Here is a 19,164-nt window from a genome sequence, read left to right on the forward strand (position 1 = left end):
AGGCAGTGTAAATATTATTATCCCATCTTCTCAAAGAGAAAATAAGACTAGTGATGTTGTTCTACAACATCACAGGGGAACAGTCATGGAAAAAATTAAAATCAACGTGTTTGTTTCTGTACAAAACCATTTTACTTTAAAAAATATATTTCCATCAACAGAATCCTTAAATAGAACACTCATCATCTCCAACCTACAAAAACATGATTATGCTTCATAAAAAATACTGGTCAAAACTAATAAGTGGTTTTACTTTCTTTATATCCTTAAAAAAAAAAAAGGAAATTTGATTTTAGACTAGTGCTGCCCAAGGATGATGTCCCAGGCCCCTTGGAGTCTGTGAAGATGGCACTGGGAGTCCACCAACAATACTATTTCAAAGAGCAAAACTAAAACTTTTCTATTTTCTCTCACATAATAAGGCCATCCAGACTAATTAAAATCACAAATTACTTTTATTTTGGCAATGCCAGAAATCACATGATGATCAGAGGCCCTGATTTGTCTTTGATGATATCACAGAAATTCTGAGACCTGGAAACAGGACCACACTGACTTAGACCCAGGCCCGGTGATCCCAACCCCTAAGCAGCCAGCACAGAGATGGACCCTGATCGTGAGTGAAGAGACACTCCAGCTTGAAGACAGAGAGAACTTTGTTGTGTAAAACTCCTTGTGCACAGATCCAGGTAGTGTGAAAGGAGTCCTTGGTGATGTAATGGCTGGGAATCACTGGCCTAATTTTGAAGGTTGTGGTTTTCTGATGGAAGTTAAGGGGCAAGGTGTAAAGGGGGTAGAAAAAACACAGATAGGGTTTTCTTTCCAGTAATGAAGTGGGAGGTATTTCTCACCACAGATTAAATAACTCTCTGTTGTTGTTATTGTTAGTTGTCAAGGAGTCGATTCTGACTCATGGCGACCCCATATGTGCCGAGTAGAACTACTCCAAAGGACTTTCAAGGCTATGACCTCTCAGAAGCAGATAGCCAGGCCTGTCTTCTGAGTCACCTCTGGGTGGATTTGAACCACCGTCCTTTCAGCTAGTAGCCCAATGCTTAACAGTTTGCTCCACCCAAAAATATACTTTGAGGTGATTAACAGGAATTTTATTCTTCACGTGTGTGAATATGCTTAAAATGCTTTTAAATAAGGAAAAAGAGGGCATTGGGTTTGCCGTTCACAAGTGAGGGGTGAGGGGAAATCAGTACTTCTCATTTCCTTTATGAGACTTGTCAACTGAAATGGCGGTAAAGAGATGAAGAGCACAGGCTTTGGAGTTAAAAGACGAGGGTTTGAATTCAGTTCTGCCATTAAGAGGTCAGCTGCGCTGGACACACATGTAATATCTTTAAGCTTCCACTTCCAGATAAAAAATGGAGATAATATCTCTCCCTCTCCAAACAATGTGCTATTGCAGAAAGAGCACTAAATTACAAATCAATAAATCCTTCAGTTCTAATCCCAGTTCAGCCAGTTGCTTGAAGTGCATACTTGGGTAACTTGCTTAATTCCTCCAAGCTTTAGTTTTCTCCCCTATGAATAACACCACTTGCCAATCTCTAGGTTGGTTTTGAGGATACGAGATTCATTCAAGTTAAAAAATACCTTATAAATGATAAAGCAATGATGTTAATGGAAATTTAGTATCACACCAACTTAAAACTTATGCTATATTATTTTTGCTCAAATGAAGCCTCATTTCCGATCATATCTTCAAGGAATTATCTTGTTTCTTTGCCCACTGAAAGAGGGTAAATGTAATGAGTTTTAATTCCAGGTCTGGTACTTATTGTGATAGACCCTACCATCATGCGGTAGCCATCCTCGCTTATGCTGGGTCCTGAGAAGTCCAAGCCAATCAAGATCTTTCCATCCCCTGTCATAGTGTTGCTTCAAGGGTACTCATTACATGGTACAATTAGTGTTGAGGGTTCAATAGTTGTGAGGTAAGTCACTTTTCCCACCTGGATGCGGATCAAGTAACACGTAACTCACAAGCTACTGGCTGCCTTCTCAGTATCATCAGGGAAGAGGGAAGCCAGAGCTAAGAAAATTACAGAGGAAAGGAGCCATTGCTCTGATGATAACCACGATCCTTTGGATTAAATTATACCCTAAGCTAACACAATTTTCTCTTAGGTGGGGCCGTTAAGTTCTCTTGACTGAGTTTGGGGTTTTCTGTTCTTCCAAGCGAAACAATCTTAATAAACATACTGTGTAACCTTGGGCAAGTTTCATTACCCTTCTAAACTTCAGTTCCTGATCTATAATATGGAGATAACAATACCTATCATATTACAGGGCTGCAGTGAGGTTCGATAACACTAGAAAAATGCTTAGCATAGTGCCTGGTACAAAGTAAGCATTCAATAAATGGTAGCTATTTTTGTTGTTTGGAGCTCTAGACATTGTGCTAAATGCTTTAAATATATCATTTTACTTAATCATTGCATCAAACTCTGAGGTAGAATTTGTTACCACTTTACAAAGGAAAAAATGAGGGTTAGAGAATTTAAGTGACTTTTCTAAGGTCCTACAGCTATCAAGAAGCAGAAATTTCATAAAGTATGATTGTCTTTTTAATTGTTTGATCCTTTGACCAGATGATTGATGTTGAGTGTGGGGTGTCAGTAAAATATTAATTGAATGCCTACAGTGTGCCAAGAACTGCTAGATACTAGGGATATAGCAATAAATACACACAGTCCCTACTCTCTGAGCTTAGTTTGAGTATACAGTCTTACAATTATCTGGATTATAGAAGAGATTAGATTGAGTTTCTGCCTTGTCTTTATTACTACATGCTCGTAACAACTGAGCCCAGCCAACATCTAAATCTTACCGGCACAGAGAAAAACTGACAATACAGAACATACAGAGAGGTTGTTTCCATATAAGATGTAAATACATGTATATGTACTGCTTTGGAACTGCCATTTCATTTCTAAAACCTTGCGCTGAAATGTAACATTTCTTTTGGTGTTATTGATTCCATGGGTTAAGGAAAAAAATCACCACCACCACCCAAAAAAACAAAAAAACTTTTTCATACCTACTATAAAGATATTATTTCTGTATTATCTCTGCTCTTTCTGACATGATGTCAACTGGTATGTTTTCCAGTAAGTCTCAACAACACAATTAGATGTGACAATGGGATGGAAGGGAAAATAGACTAGGGTTTCCACTTTGCCATTTTACTAGGAAATCTGCAGGGAAGTCTAACGGTGCATTTTACTGTTTACCTCCAGGTGACATTCTCAAAGTGTCTTTACATGTTGTCGAGTGCCTCTTACAAAACTCGTCACTAGGAATGTAAAGAATGACTGTGTGGAGAACAGTTAATCTGAACCTTCTCCTTGCAAGTGTTGTCTTGCACACCGATCAAGAAATACCTTACAAGCAATCTATGTAGTAAGTCCTGAAATACATAAAAAGGCTCTGAACCCATCTTCTTAACAACTAGGTAAATATTTTGTCTAAGGAAATTCAACAGTGCCAGGACACATTCCAGATGAGAGCTCACAGGCTCTCACAGGTAGGGAGAGACTCTAACCCTGCCTGGCCCCAGGTTTTTCATGTCAATTTTGATAGAAGCATCGGAGCGAGAAGGGGCCCTAGAAAATCATCCTCAGGGATGGATTACCCAGGAAGCAAGGTAAGCACATGCTTAGGGCATCAACAAAGCAGGGGCACCAGTTGTCCAAGCGAAGAACCCGAGATGCCAAGCAGGACACAAGGAAAAGCAAGCACACAACAATGATTCAAGAGGCTCCATTCATTATCCTTATAATGCGTGGAAGTAGGTATTGTTTGGCAGCTTGTGATGACATCATTGAAAAATTTGTAAGAGCACAGAATAAAAAGAAATGTTTTTAATTATAACATGTTAAAGATGAAAGATCTAAAAATAATTTATTGTAATATTTGTTTTCTGATGATTAAATTTTCTTTTATGACATCTTTTCATTTGCAATTATAGCATTTATTACAAAACAAGCATCAAAACTGAAGTATGAGCTATTTAAAGCAAAATTGGTAAAGTCAATTTTTCATTGCAGGAGATCAACAGAATTTTACACTGATTGTTGAAACAGTTCAGTTCACGGACTCATTTTCTTTGCTGTAGAATATGTGGAACATTCTTTTTATAGAAAATGTGGTATATAGTAAAAATCTTAGTACCTCATAACCACTAAAAAATTTATAATCCAGTTCATCTCATTCCACTAACATGGCATACACCACTTTTGAGTTCAATTGCTAATATTATAGTTGCATTTAAAAAGAAGTTACATCATGGGTAGCTAAGACACACGCTACACCAATCCTGCCTCATCAATATGTAGAGGTCAGAATTCACAACACACAAAATGGAGGACAACCAAACAATAATGGGAATCACGGCTTAGACAAACTGACACACAACCCCAACCATCACAGGTTCCATATACCTTCTCTGCACAGTCTCACTCAATCATTGTGTGTGAGTCACAAAGATCATGGCTAGAAGGGCCACATTAAGGAATTCATTACACTGAACCTGCCTTAACCTGGAACTGATCATCCTGCAGACAACACAAGTGGTCTCCAATTTTATGAGACTTCTACTTGTATTGAAGCCATACATGAAGAAGCTAACAAATAGTTGATAAGCCTTTGTTCCTTTTAATAGCTTAGACTTAGATACGTGACAGTAATGAAAAACGGGCAGCTTCGTAGTCTAATAGACCTCATATTGCTCTTTCTAAGAGACCCTGGGTATATTATTTAACCGCTCTAAGTCTGTTTCTCATTGCAAAATGAGAATAACACCTATCTCATAAGGTTGTGGGATAAATGAAACCAACACAGGGTCCAGCTTATAGTAGCAACTCTATAAAAGGTAGTTTCCTTCCTGTTTAATTCTCTAAGAAAATATTTACTTAATGTAATGGTTTCAAGAAAAGCGTCCCTCTTAGGAATGTAGCCTAAACATCACTAGGCCTCACCAGTTTTGGAATACAAATATTATTACTATACATAACACAGTAGTAATTTCTGGATGTCCCTGGGAATGTTCCCTGTGCCACTTCTCTCATCTTCCTCCTGCTCCTCTGCTGATGTCTGCTGCCCAAGGAGAACATGGGGGCAGCATCTTGCCCCTGCCTCTCTGGTGGTACTCTCGACAAAAACAGGGTGTTTTCTTCCATGAGAATCCCTGAGATTTCCAAACTGCAAAAAACCTTGAAGAAGCCAAGATGACCCGGCCTTCTGTTAAGAGTTCACTACACCAGAACCATACTGTGTTTACATGGAAATGCCCGTCCCCCTATTTTCTTACTTTGTCACTTGGGCCACAAACAGCACTACTTGTGCTTCCCCATGAAAACAACTTCTTCAGCTTCTACCTGTCACATTTTTCCTTCATAATCCATGGGTGAGGACTGGGGAATTCTCTATTCCAAGGGTCCCCTTTCACAGAACCCCACCCAATGCAAACCAAATCCTGCAAACAGATGCCTTCAGACTGTCGGTTTTCCAGTTCATCGTAGCCACCTAGACTCTGAAAAGCAGTTTAGATGGGACCATCTCTACAATGATAATTACTGTACCTTCTTATTTCTCATCCACTAGGGGCTGTCTTCCAAATCAAAAGCAAGTATGAGACAGAGTAAAATGTATAATATAAATTTATTCTGTGATATTTCCCTCATTGAAGATATTTTAAAACATTAAAATACATCAATATTTCATGAAAAAATACATAGTAAAAGAATTAAGATAATATCTATAATATACATGATTTGACCCTGAGTATCTTTTTTTTTTTTTCATTTCAAACACCATTTTTTAAAAAGTAACATAACATGACAAGGATTGCTGCATTCTTCATATACCCTGTGTCTCATAAAATGTAATTCAGTTGCTAGTTCTTTTCTCAACTATGTGTGTCAATGGTATTTGCTCCTGCTTTTCAACAGGAAGAGTATTCGTTTTCTGTTTCTTAACAGTGATATTTAAGTCTTCTTTCTGTGATTCTTCAAGAAAATGCTTCATGCTGAGTCTGAATAGTAATCGAGGGTCTGGTTCAGAAAGTGGTGGGCAATTACAGATCTCTCTAATTTTAAGAACCTATAAAGAATACAATTTAAAAAATACAAATGTGTTAAGAATATTTCAGTAATTCATAATATGGTCTATGTAAAACAAATATAATACAATCTGTGGTTTTAAAATACATGGTACCTTAGTTACAACACATAAAAGAGAACCAGAGACAAATTCATGGTAAATAATTATATTTTCATGATTTGCTCACATATATTTAAAAAACAACAAGTATATCTGCAGTGACTGCCCAAATACTCTGCTGGGGATAAACAAGCCTTCTTGCAGATCCTGCCATGGTTTCAAACTCAAGCAGAACCTGAGAACCACCATCCACATTAGAAAAGATCTGAAGATTCTGTGAGATATTTTTTCAAGAAAAGCAAAACAATGGAATATAGATATCTGAGCTCACTAAAAGAAGACACACATAATAACTGGGACGGTTTGAGGCGGACCTTACGCAAATAACCTAGAAGGGTAAACAAATCAAAACCATGATAATTTTTACCTCCAGGTAAAAGAAAGTGCTGCATGGAAAGAAAAAGTAATCACAGTAGACTACACGGCTCGCTTGTGACTAGTGTTTACGGCTCTGAAAACAATGCATCCTGTAACGAAAATCACAACTATATTCGGAAGGGGGATAGCAAGATGTGTGTGCGTAAGTTGTGATAGTGATGAGAGAGCTTAGTTCTCATCCTCTACAATGGAAGATAGATAATGCCTAAGACTGAAAACCTGGAAAGCAGTAATGTAAGCACATTATGTAGACAGAGTAGGAAATACCAAAAGAGTCATGTAAAAGAGTTGAAAATGGTTATCTCTGGGAAGTAGGAAAATAGAGGGCAGGGTAGGAAGACTGATACTTTAAGATCAGTCTTAAATAACAATGGAGAGCAGCTGTCAGGAAGGCCTACCAGATCTTCCGTCGCCCAAAGTTCGGAGACACGCACCCCAGCTAGGTACACATTGATCAGTAGCCAGGGTCCCTGCCCTCGTGCAATTTACTTTTGTATTTCCCTATTATTGGGTATTTGAATTGCTTCCATAGCTTTGTTTTATTTGGCTTTTATAAATTACCCTACTGTGAAAATCTTTGTCTAAAATAAAAAGATCTTAATTTTTAACTTCTGTTTGGGTTTACCTGAAGTATATTCTCTAAAATGAATGACCTAACCAAAGAGTAAGAACAGGTGTATAATTTTTATTACATAGAAACAGACTGCTTACTACCTGAAAAGGCTTTACCAATTTATATGGCCATCAGCAATACAGACATACCTGAGTTATTCACAACCAGGTAACACAAGATTTCATAATTTTTATCGAGACAACCACAGAATTTCAAAGCTCAGACTCCATAGAAATCATCAGCTAAAATTTACAGATGAGGAAATTGAGCCCAAGAGAGGTTAAGTGACTGGCAGAGTACAAAGAGCTGTCTCGGACATCAAAAAGCTGGGATTAGAAACCGCATTTGTTAATGCTTTCTGCACAACATGCTTTCTGCTCTAATGATTTTTCGCACCACATGATACGGTTCTGGGATAAATCTTTTACTATATAAATGTACTTTGGAAATGTTTGAGCTATGTTTCTTTACTTGTTAGAAAAACTATACTTTCTTCATGAAGGGTTTCTATCAATATTTCTTCATATGTAAACTGTTTCTCTCCTTTATCTAGCAAGAGGAATCCTGTTACAAGTCATATGTGTTTCTATCAAAGGTTCACCTATTTTGCCCAGTAAGCTTTTATTAAATATCCTGGTTAAATTTTTTTTTCTGCTTTTTTGCTTAACTTTCCATATTGATTTTGTTACATTTTAGGGTGCCAACGTGTTTTTATTTTTATAAATTCAAGCCTATCTTACTGAACGTATCTTCACTGAACAAAAGTAAGCAAAATTTTTCTATTGTACAGCTAGAGTACATCTTTCCATTTCCTTTGACTTTCCTATTAAACTTTGTGCACTGCACATAATAGGCACTGAGTAAATGCATGCTGAATTTTAAACAAATATTTATAGAATAGCTATGAATAAATCATTACGGTAAATGTCACTGGAAAAACACTCTTAAGAGTTTACAGTCTAATAGAAAGCAGGCACGCACTCTCAACAGCAAGAATATGTGGTTCTGAGAATCCAAAGGAAGATTTGGGGTTAAATATGGAATTTGCCAGCCACGTAGCATGTAACAATTCCAAAGGATTCGAACTAGAAGTGAAAGGAACTAACATGTACTGTTCACTTTCTACGTGCCTTGTTCTGGGCCAGGTATTTTACGTGTTATCTAAAGTTATGATGTGAACCACTTTTGAAATTCTGAGCCTGGTATAGAATTTTTACCATTAAAGTGTCTCACAAGAAAAGGAAGGAAAGAAAGAAGAGAGGGAGGTAAGGAGGGAAGGACAGGAAGGCAGGTGAGGGAAGGAGAAAGGATTGATTTTACTCACACAAATACATAAAACACCTAGGAGATATTAACCAGTTGCTGTCAAGTCAGTTTTGACTCATGGCAACTCCATGTGTGTCCGAGTAGAATTGTACCACATAGGGTTTTCGATCGCTGATTTTTTGGAAGTAGATCCCCAAGACTTTCTTCCAAGGCATCTCTGGGTAGGCTTGAACTTCCAACCTTTCAGTTAGCAGCTGAGTGTTAACCATTTGTACCACCCAGGGACTCCCAGGAGATATCACCATCTCAAGTATCCCAATTTTACAGATGAAGAAAAGTGAAGGTTAGATTAGGCGAATTCCTCAAAATTAAGTGCCTGGGTAAAAATTAGAACCCAAGACTCCTAACTAACCCCCTGCTGTTTTTACTATACTACTGCCTATGGGCATCCCTTTCCCGTTATCAATTGATAACGCGCTAAATATCTGTAAGGGAGTAGGATTGCTATCCAACTTCATTGCCCAATTCCTCTATTTTTAACCAAGTATTACCTTACTTACCATTCCTATTACTACACATCATGCAATTATTTAACTAATATTCACTAAGCATCTCAGTAACTGTCATAGTTCCTAGGCATACAGCAGTGAACAAGGTCCTTATATTCTAGGGGAGCAGAGAGACAATAAGATACCTAGTTAAGTACATGAAGAAACTAAACAGTAAACTGTTAGAGAATGGCGGCATGGAATGAAGCCTATATGATTCTGGGGGATCAGAGAAAACCTCCTAAGGGAGGTGATATTTGTGTAAAGAACTGACTGAAGAACATTCCAGGAAAAGAAACCAGCAAGAAGAGGAAATGTAAAGAGGAAACAAGCTCAACATGAAAGACCAACAGACAGCCTGTGTGGTTGGACCCAATGAAAACCAGGGGACAGTGATACATTATAAAGTCGAAGAGGTAGGCAGTAGCGAAATTATGTGACTTCTTACGGCTGCTAACCAAGAGGTCGGCAGTTCGAATCCACCAGGCGCTCCTTGGAAACTCAATGGGGCAGCTCTACTCTGTCCTATAGGGTTGCTATGAGTTGGAATCGACTTAACGGCAGTAGGTTTGGTTTGATTTTTGGAAGATCATAGTAAGGAGTTTGGGTTTTTAATCTAAGTTAGTTAAGCAATCACTGGAAGTTTTAAGCAAAGGAACGACCTTAAAAAGGTCATTCTGGCTACTGTACTGAAAATGGACTGAGAGGGTTTGAGGTAAAAAATGAAAGCAGGAAGATTAAAACAGGAAATGACTACAGTAATCTAGGGGAGAGATGATGATGACTTTTACTAGGGTAGTCACAGTGGTGATAGGAGAAGCGAGCAGATTCCTAGTGCACTGTGGAGACACCTGACAGTATTTCTCATGGGTAGAATATGGAGGGAATAGAAAGAGGAATTAGAGTTGTAACTTTCCTCATCTATTACTTTTGTTATGCTACCCATGCACCTGAGGATAAGGTACCTGCTCATAGTGAATGATTACTGTAAAGTAGTATTGTACTGTTTACTGGTTAATGACCCCGGTCTGTAAGTTCTTTTAAAGGTGTTGCTCTTATCAAACTGTCAAGACAAAATCATTTATGCTCATAAAATGAATTATATAATTAACAATGTCCCTTTCTATATTTTGAACCTAGAATTAATTTTTCACTGAACAACTGTTTTTTGAACTTTTGAAAAAAATTCTCTGCAGTAGATCCCCATCGGGGCTAGATGTCTTTTTCTTTGCTAATTTGTTATGACCCTTTGGGTTTCTAACAGCGTTGTTTTCATTTATTTACATCTTACCTCTTTCCAAAATAAATCTGAGGAGGTTCCTTCTAGTTATAATTTCTACTTCTAGCTGGAGCCACTTTGGCAATTCACAAATACAAGCACGCTTTAAGTACTTCTCATTCTGACCTGGACTACTGTTGTTGGGTGCCATCGAGTCGATTCTAACTCACAGCAACCCCATGGAACAATGTTGAAGTGCCCCATAGGGTTTTCTTGGTGGTGATCTTTATGGAAGCAGATTGCCAAGTCTTTCTCCCATGGAGCTGCTGCCTGAGTTTGAACCGCCAATGCTCCAGATAGCAGCCAAGTGCTTAACCACTGCACCATCAGGGCTCCTTTAACACCATCTAATTAAAAATAACATTCTTGCAAGTATTTTGGTTTTCTTGTAAGTTAGTTATTGTAGTTCTTCTCCTGATCCTATTTCCATTTTATTCTTTGTGTTATTAACTGATCCAATGATCATCACTTTGACTAAATTTCGCGAAGAATCAACTATTGTCATTTTGCTTATTTCTACTTAGTTTTATTATTTATATTTTCCCTGTTCGGGGCACTTGTTATACTTCTCTAATTTCTTTTCTCATTTTCTTTTTAGACAATTAAATTGATAAAATTTGCTTTAAGTATAGGCGTGGCAGGAACTCATGAAAATATAACTATTATAAAATTTACTGATTTTTAAGATATTTTCTTATTGTTTATAGATTTCTCTCTTGCCTTATATGTACAGAATTTACTTTTCACGTGGCTGACCATCTTTTAATTTTTGTTATATTAATTTGACTGTGTTCTGACAACTTGAACTACATTTTTATTTTTGTCCAAGTTTTATGACCAATATTTTTATGAGATGCTTATGTGCATTTTAAATGAAAATATACACTTTTTTCCTAGTGTTTCATTTTGATGTCAGTTAAATTTTATTTTTCATTTTATTCATCTCTGTTTTTTGTTAATTTCTTACTTGATCTGTGGTTTTCTAAGAACGGCACAGTGCAAGCTATAATTCACAAATATATACGAACAACTAACTATCCATTTTATGTAATTCCTGATCTTCAATGGCTTTTGGCTACTGAGTACTTCACTGACAAACTGTTCTATGTGTTCCATTTATTAAGGGATCTTTCCATCTTAAAAGAAAAAAAAGTTGATTTGACTAGATACCATACAGATACCATACCTAAGAATATTTGTTCCATTGTTTTTCAATTTGTTTGGTTTCTTTCCCCCTAAACTCTTACACTTCTCCCAAGTTCGAAAAGGTCCAAAATCATTTTTATTCTTGTGTTCTTTAAATTTTCTCTTTTAACCCTGGCAACTTGTAAGAACCTGTTTTTGCAAAGAAGATTAAACGTGATAAGTTTAAATATCCAGGTATCACCATTTCAGGGCTTCTCATGCAGGATGCTCTGGGAATCTTCTTAAGAAATCCATCTTGAAATTTGTCATCTAAACGAAAAAACTTCATAAAAAAACCATCGTCAAGGAAATGAAGATTATGAATAAATAAGCGAAGTTACTGGTCTTATCACTGTCACATGCAGCTTTATTTCCCTTTATCTCTTCAATAGTCTTCCATTTTTTAGACTGTATTTTGTTGTGTAGTATTTTAATCTGGCTATGCTATGTTCTCTATCTTCAGCATCAATGAGCCTTTGCTTTTTATGGCCTCCACTGAAAGTTTTACTGCGTCTCTGTGTATTTACAAGTTTAGCAATTTTCCAAAATGGATATTTTTACATTTTTAAAGTCATTCTTTTTTCTTTTACCACTTTCAGTGTAGTTAAATCAGACTAATCATGCAAGCTTCAGGTGGCACTATTTCAGTACAAGTTCTTGCCAGCTAGGCTGTCCTTATCAATGAAATAAAACTTATAAATTAGACCTCAGATTTGAGATTTTTTTTTAAGCCTTTTCTACTTTTTAAAGTCTATTTTACTGGGAGACAATGAGCATTTCAGAGGCTCTGTTTTTGATTCTTATTGTTGAATTTAGTTTGGATGAGGGTTGTTGGGCTGTTACTAATTAAGGACAGCGCCCAGAACACAGCAGTCAATAAACCTTTTTAATAAAATTACTAGCATCTTTCTTTTCAGCTCTTTTTCCAACTCTTGTATACTTATATCATTCTGATTTTTAAAAATTCTCTTACCTACCTCTTAAATCTACTCATGAATAGGAGAAAAATCTGGCTGTAATGTCTTTTACTCCAGTAGGGTTGATTTGGCTGCTCTGAGCTCCTTCTTCATAGTTCTATATATGTTCCTCATATGATGCACATTCAGGTTAGCTTTTTGAGACAGAGGAGGAAGACAGTCCCTCGATCAAAACAAGTTCTCAGGTTGCTGAACTGAGTATTTGCAAGGTGCTAAATTACCACCCCATTATCATTTGGTGGCCATAAAAGGGAAAGCCACCTCTACAAAGGAGTCAGATTGTCACCACCTGAACCCACTGATCGACTCTGGCATCACTAAATGTGAAGCAACCAGATATTCAGAGCATCCTGAAGCAAAGCAGTATGAAGCATAGTTGCACAACCTGGAAAATACTCTTGACAAAATTTCAGTTCTGTCAAAGAACATAATTGTACTGGATAATCTTACAACATGCAAGGACAACGTGTATTCAAAGGACTCCTGTACAGGAAAAGAAAGGACTAACAGAAGGGAGTAACACATGAAAGAGATCAGCTCCTATTCTGCTAAGACAAAGGACTGAGCTTTTTAAAGGAAAGTTAAGGGAGGCTGGTTATCGGGATGGGTAAGTGATTTACCAGGTTTGTGATTTAGGGCCATTTTGTTCAGAATGTTTTCTTTTCTTACAATAAGGCCACATGGATCCTTGAAGACCCAGAGGGAGACAAAAGGTTGGGTGCCCAGAGATTGTAAAGAATGAGGGAGAAAAAGCTTGGGGAGATGAGGGAAACACTTATACTCAGATAAACAGATAATTAAGTCCATCGAATCAGTGGTTTACAGTAAGCCTCCAGATACACATGAGTGAGGGGTTTCTTTAAGAAAGGGCTCAGTAAAATTCAACTTTGTCAGTTCGATTTACAGGAATAAAACAAGTTAGAGGACATCACAAAGAAGCAATCAGATAAATTCAAAATGTGGAACCAGATTTGTTCAGCAAGACAAAGACAAGTGCAAAAACAGATAAAACAAAGGAAAGGGGGCACTGTTCTGAGGTCAAACGTAACAACTGACCAAATGACATGCACATGTGGATCTTGATGGATTCTGATTTGAACAAATCAATCATAAAAATATACTTTGAGACAGGGAAATTTGAATACGGACAGAATATTTAATTTTATTAAGGAATTACTACAAATTTTCTTAGGCATGATAATGGTATGATCATGGAAGAAAATGGCACTACTTTCAGAAATGTTTACAGATGGGGTGAAATGCCTGATGTCTGGGATTTGCATTAAAATACTTCTTTAAAAAAAAAAGGGACAGATGAAGCAAGTGTGACAAAAGTGTTGACACTGCGAATGTGAATGAGTGGGAAATGGAGGTTCATTAAATCACTCTCCACCTTTGCATGTGTTTAAAAACACTCATAATAAAAAATCAAATGTAAAGAAAAAATCTTCCTCCGTGTTCCCTTTTCCTGTCATTTTTGAATTTCCATGATTTTACCCTTGATTTTACATTTATGTCTTTAATTCTAAATACCAATGGCTCACGAGAGATCTAAGTATTTCCTAAAAATGAAACTAATTCCTATATCATGCAGTCTATTTCCAATTCCCTCCATCTAAATTTCTATAGGCAAGCATATACTTTCCAAAAAAGCCTAAGGATTTTAGCATCACTAATCTCAATGCAGAAACTCACTAGCAAAAAATTTAACAGAAATGAATGAAAATAGTAGGATGCTACTTTAAGAGACAGACTAGAAATACAACAAAAATAGCGCTTATGTGACTACTTAACAATAACAAAACACTTAAACGTTTATATATTAACTTGATAGGATGATTTTATTTGGTATTTTCCTCTTCAAAGACGAATGATAACAGAAATAAAAACAAGAAAAATTGTGCAACACTTTGAAATTGCAAAAAGTGTACCATTTGGGGTTATTGCTGCATTTCATGCTCTTTGAGCTACTTTAACCGAAAAAATTTACAACTCTGTAAATTATGGAAAACTGATGGTAATGCAGATGATACTTACCCATGGAAGTGAACTGTGTTTGCTGGAATGTAACTGACTACTGCCATATGAATAGATCAGCTTTGCATCTATTTATAGATTAATTTCAGCATTCCTTATTGCCAATACACGTAGTCCCCAGGTTACAAATGAGTTCCATTCCTAAATTTGTCTTTAAATCGAATTTATTCACAAGTCAAAACAGTTAAGTATGGTTCCTATGTAATGTTAACCAAATATTTGTCTTAGTGTATAGCATACAATGTACCTTTCTATGCATAAAAACCAGTAAAGAAACGCTTCCAAACACACCTTTAACGTAATAATACAGTAATAATAATAATAATGTTTTGATGCATGTTGCAAAGTAGTGCCCATTTGTTATTACAAACCATTGTACACACCTCACATTTTTAATATAATAGGCTTTACGGGGATTGGTTTGTAACTGAGGGTTGACTGTAAGTCAGGTGTTTGTAACCTGAGGACTGGCTGCATACTTGCGGCTCTTCGAATTCTGTGAACTCGTCGTAACATACCATTGATCCCCTAATCAATTAATGAGGTAAATAAAATTTTAGATGCGTTCATTTTATATTTGTAGGGGTCATAATTTTACCTTAAAAAATTTTATCCTTTATCGCATTTCTTTTCAAAAACTGCAATGGAAATTAGAGTCTGGCTAATTTCTGAAGTGGTCTAAAGTAAACATACATAAATAATTGAAAATTTAAATACATATAAATAATTTAAAAATTAAGCCCACTTTTACACAGCTCAATTGTTCTCTGGATTGATAAGGTAGTACAGAAAGGTTTTCAAACAAAAAAACATTTTATAATCAACCATTCCTAACGTATGAGAATGATGCATTAAAAAATGGCTATATTATTCCCAATAACAACAAATGTATTTATTAAACAACTGCTCACATACATCAGGATTCTATGCACTATGCACTGAGTATAACAGCAATTACTTATTCATAAAAAATAAACTATAATAACATTTAAAAAACAAAAGGAAGGAAAAAAAAACCTAATGCCTGAGAGGCTTTGTGATTGACATAGAAGCTTCCTTTGAAAATAGAAACCAAGACATTTCAAGGGGAAAAAAATCACCTCCATTTTTTTTTAACGTGCTTTTCTAAAAATATCATTACTTTTTTCCCCTTTCCCCCCAAAAGCAATTTTTTCTAATAGCCCATTCATTTCAACCTCAAGTATACACATCACATGCACCATAATGTTTTGTTAAGGTTTTAGACAACGTTACTGTCAGGCTTTCTGGCTTTATATGATTCAGAGGCCAATTCGATTACAGCAGCTGCTATGATATTTGCCTTTTCCTCAACACTCTCCATGTCAGACGAAATGAAATTCTGTAAGGTGAACAGTGTATGTCTGTGTACACTGGCCAACAACGACATTTCACTTCAATGTTAAACACAAGCATTATTTTCTACTCATGAGATGTCTAATATTAATGATTTATGAATTTACTTTGTCCAATTATAAATGCGTAAGGAATGATTTACACATAAGTTCAAACCCTCAGCTTCCTGAGAGTTTAAAGGACTCGGATTAAAATGCAAGCATTTACAGCCTCCCACTGAGTTATCCTGATAATCTAAAAACTGAATGTAGTAAATCTGAGCACTGAGATTTTTAAGTTTACAAAGAAAGCTGGCATTGAGAGTTCTAAGAACATTAAAAATGAATCCTATTCAAAATTATAATTATAATAACATACCCCCAAACAACTGATAAATCCAAATTAAATGTTTTTCCTATATAGTCTATCATCCTCCATCCCTCTTATCCCTCATGGAGGGGAGGGACAGCAGAGAGAGGGACCTGGGGAGAGAAAACCAAAAAACCAAACTCGTTGCCATCGTGTCGATTTCGACTCATAGCGACCCTATAGTTCAGATTAGAACTGCCCCATAAGTTTCCAAGAAGTAGACTGCCACATTTTTCTCCCACAGAGCTGCTGGTAGGTTTGAACCACTAACCTTTGGGTTAGCAGCTGAGCACTTAACCATTTAATCTAAATGCTTGCCATTTTAAATAAATCTTTCAAGTAAGTTTCAACCCTGGGTTATATACAATTTTCCTTATTCATATTTATCCATATTGTATAAAAATTCTTATAGGAAAAAAAGTTAAATACGGTATCTCTTTGAAGGACAAATTATGGCAAAATATATAAATGTAAAGTCTGAAGAGTGTAACTACAGAGTATAATTTTAAAACCGTCATACTATTAAACATCAACAGGTTGATACAACATCTGTTCTTCAATTTTTTCACCCAAGTTGTTATGGTAACCAAAATATGTGGTATATGTGTTTCCTAAATTTACCCAATTATTTCAAGTAAATAAAATTATAACATACCAGCTTATTAACTACAAATATTATTATGACTACAAACTTATATTATCCTTTTTAAATATTAATAGATGATATTATACTTAGGATTATATTTAACTAGGTACTTATACATGCTTTATCTTGGAATCCACATTAAAAAAACAGCAAGGGTATATATTCTAATTTGGGGGTGTTTTCTTGATTTAGAAACGAAACAAAAACGGAAGTAGTATATTTTCTGAACAATATACACCTACTCCTCACTATCAACATGGTTAGGTTCCAAAGACCACGTCGTTACGTGAAAACTGGTGTTACATGAAAATGGAGGATGACCAGATCAGATCACGAAATGGAGGATAACTATATCATTATATTACTGTCAAATTACATCATTACATTACTGCTAAATTACATCATTACATAATTGCCAAGCCACTGAGAATTACTGCCCATACAAGTTGACACATAACCTTAACCATCACAGCCAGAATTACTCTTGCCTCACACCTGGGTGTTCGTTACTGCCAGATGTATGCCATTAATGAGCAAAATAGTCGGGTAGCAGATTTTTTACTATTGTCATAAATGGGAAATGTCAGATAACGAGACAGTCGATAAGTGAGGAGTAGGTGTACTATATTAAACACTCCAAAATTATATGACTGTACTGCTTTGTAGGAGCTGTCAATCATGTTCTTTTAAAACATAAGTCAGATCCTGTCACTCTACCCCTCTGTTCAAAACCCTCACTGGCAACCCATTCCTGAGCAAAAGCCAAAGTCCTTAGAGTGGCTATGAGGTCTCCCTTGCCCCCCTCCCCCTCTGCTCCTCTTGCTCACCCCACTCTAGCCACTAGGATTTCCTTGCTGTTCCTTTAATATGCCAGCTTCACTCCTACCATAGGGTCTTGTACGTAATATTCCCTCTGTCTGGAAGGCTCTTTCTTCAGATAGCCATATAGCTTATGCCTTCATTTATTTCAAGTCTTTGTTCAAATATCATTTTCTCAGTGAAATCTTCTCTGACCAACCCTATTTTAAACTGCTATTCTGGCACCCCTTCCCCATCTTTGCTTGCACATTACCTGTCCTTCTTAGCTCCTCCTTTTTCTCCCTAATACTTATTACTTACTATTACACTATATATTAGTGATCTATTCTGTATATTACTAATTTATTGTAATTATTGTCTGTCTCCCTTTCAGAGTAAGCTCCAGGAGGGCAAAGGTTTCCTCTATTTTGTTCATGGCACCTACAACACCTGCAACCTAACACAGAACAGGTGATCAATAAGTATTTGTTGAATGTATAAAGTGTAAATGAAAAACATCTTAAGTGTTGACATGCTATGGTAATAAAGAATATATTTTGTGATGACAGTCAAGGAATCCAGTAAGAAGTAAAGATATGCAATCTTCGTAAGTCAAATTAAAACGCTGAATTTATCAAAATTTGTGTTCTTATCATAGAACCACAGAATCTTCATTTTTTGGTTCTCCTATGAACCTGATTCACCTACAGGCTCTGTCTTTCTCGTATCAATTAAATGTGGAAACCAACTAATACTGTTACGCTGTCCTGGATCGAGTTCTGTACTATTTCCTGGGTAAATGCACCCGCTCTCATCTTATTACCTCTTTTTGAGTAACTCTGAAATCCTCATCTCTGGCCTAGACTTTTTTGTGCTCTGGTGCTATATTTCCGACTACCTTTGTGATATACATCACTTCGGGCATATTGTCAAGGCAGTCAAAGAACAAGAGCCTTAGGTGGAATATAACATTGTACTCTTTTCAGTTTAAAAAAAAAAAAATTAGTCTTTAGTAGTAAAAAGACTCCCACAATTCTATATATTGCCTAAGGACTCACTTTCTTTCATTATAGAAAGTAGACCTATGATAGGGAATTCCAATCTCTGAGTTATGACTATGTATTCTAATTAACAATATCAGTTTCACTTCAACCACTGAATTATTCCCAATATTGTAATAGAGTTTTATCACTTTCAAATTGAATTTAATCACTTGGGGGGAGAAATGTAAGGAATTATATGAGGTTTTGAAATTAAGTTTTTGAACTAGTAAAGTTTATTTTTAGAAGAAAAATATCTTCAATAATTTTCATCAACTCCCAAATAACATGTTTCTCCAATCATTTTTCTTCATACTCACTAATCAATTATTTTAAAGACTTCCTGAAAGAACTTTTTTTTTTTTAAACCTTCTGAAGAGTCTCAGTAACTTGATGATGAAATGACAATTCAGAATTTAGGAAAGACTTCTGATGAAAGTT

General features: G+C 36.1%; 1 protein-coding gene across 7 annotated transcripts in view; it reads right to left on the reverse strand.

Moving 5' to 3' along the window:
• Positions 1–245: 245 nt before the first annotated feature.
• The window catches only part of OMA1 (OMA1 zinc metallopeptidase), a 108,448-nt gene continuing 89,529 nt past the window's right edge, over positions 246–19,164 (reverse strand). For 2 of the 7 annotated variants that reach the window (XR_010321396.1, XR_010321400.1), the window contains 2 exons: positions 11,706–12,614; positions 6,006–6,114 (listed from right to left, as the gene is read on the reverse strand). Coding sequence is in view for 2 of the 7 variants with exons in the window: in XM_064282032.1 (XP_064138102.1) it covers positions 5,902–6,114 (213 nt within the window). In the remaining 5 variants the exon portion in view is untranslated. Of the gene's footprint in view, positions 6,115–11,705; positions 12,615–19,164 lie in introns of all 7 variants that reach the window. The other 5 variants (XR_010321398.1, XR_010321397.1, XM_064282032.1 and 2 more) reach the window with 5 other exon arrangements.

This window comes from Loxodonta africana, chromosome 3 (genome assembly GCF_030014295.1).
Source record: "Loxodonta africana isolate mLoxAfr1 chromosome 3, mLoxAfr1.hap2, whole genome shotgun sequence".
Taxonomy (NCBI): Eukaryota; Metazoa; Chordata; class Mammalia; order Proboscidea; family Elephantidae; genus Loxodonta; species Loxodonta africana.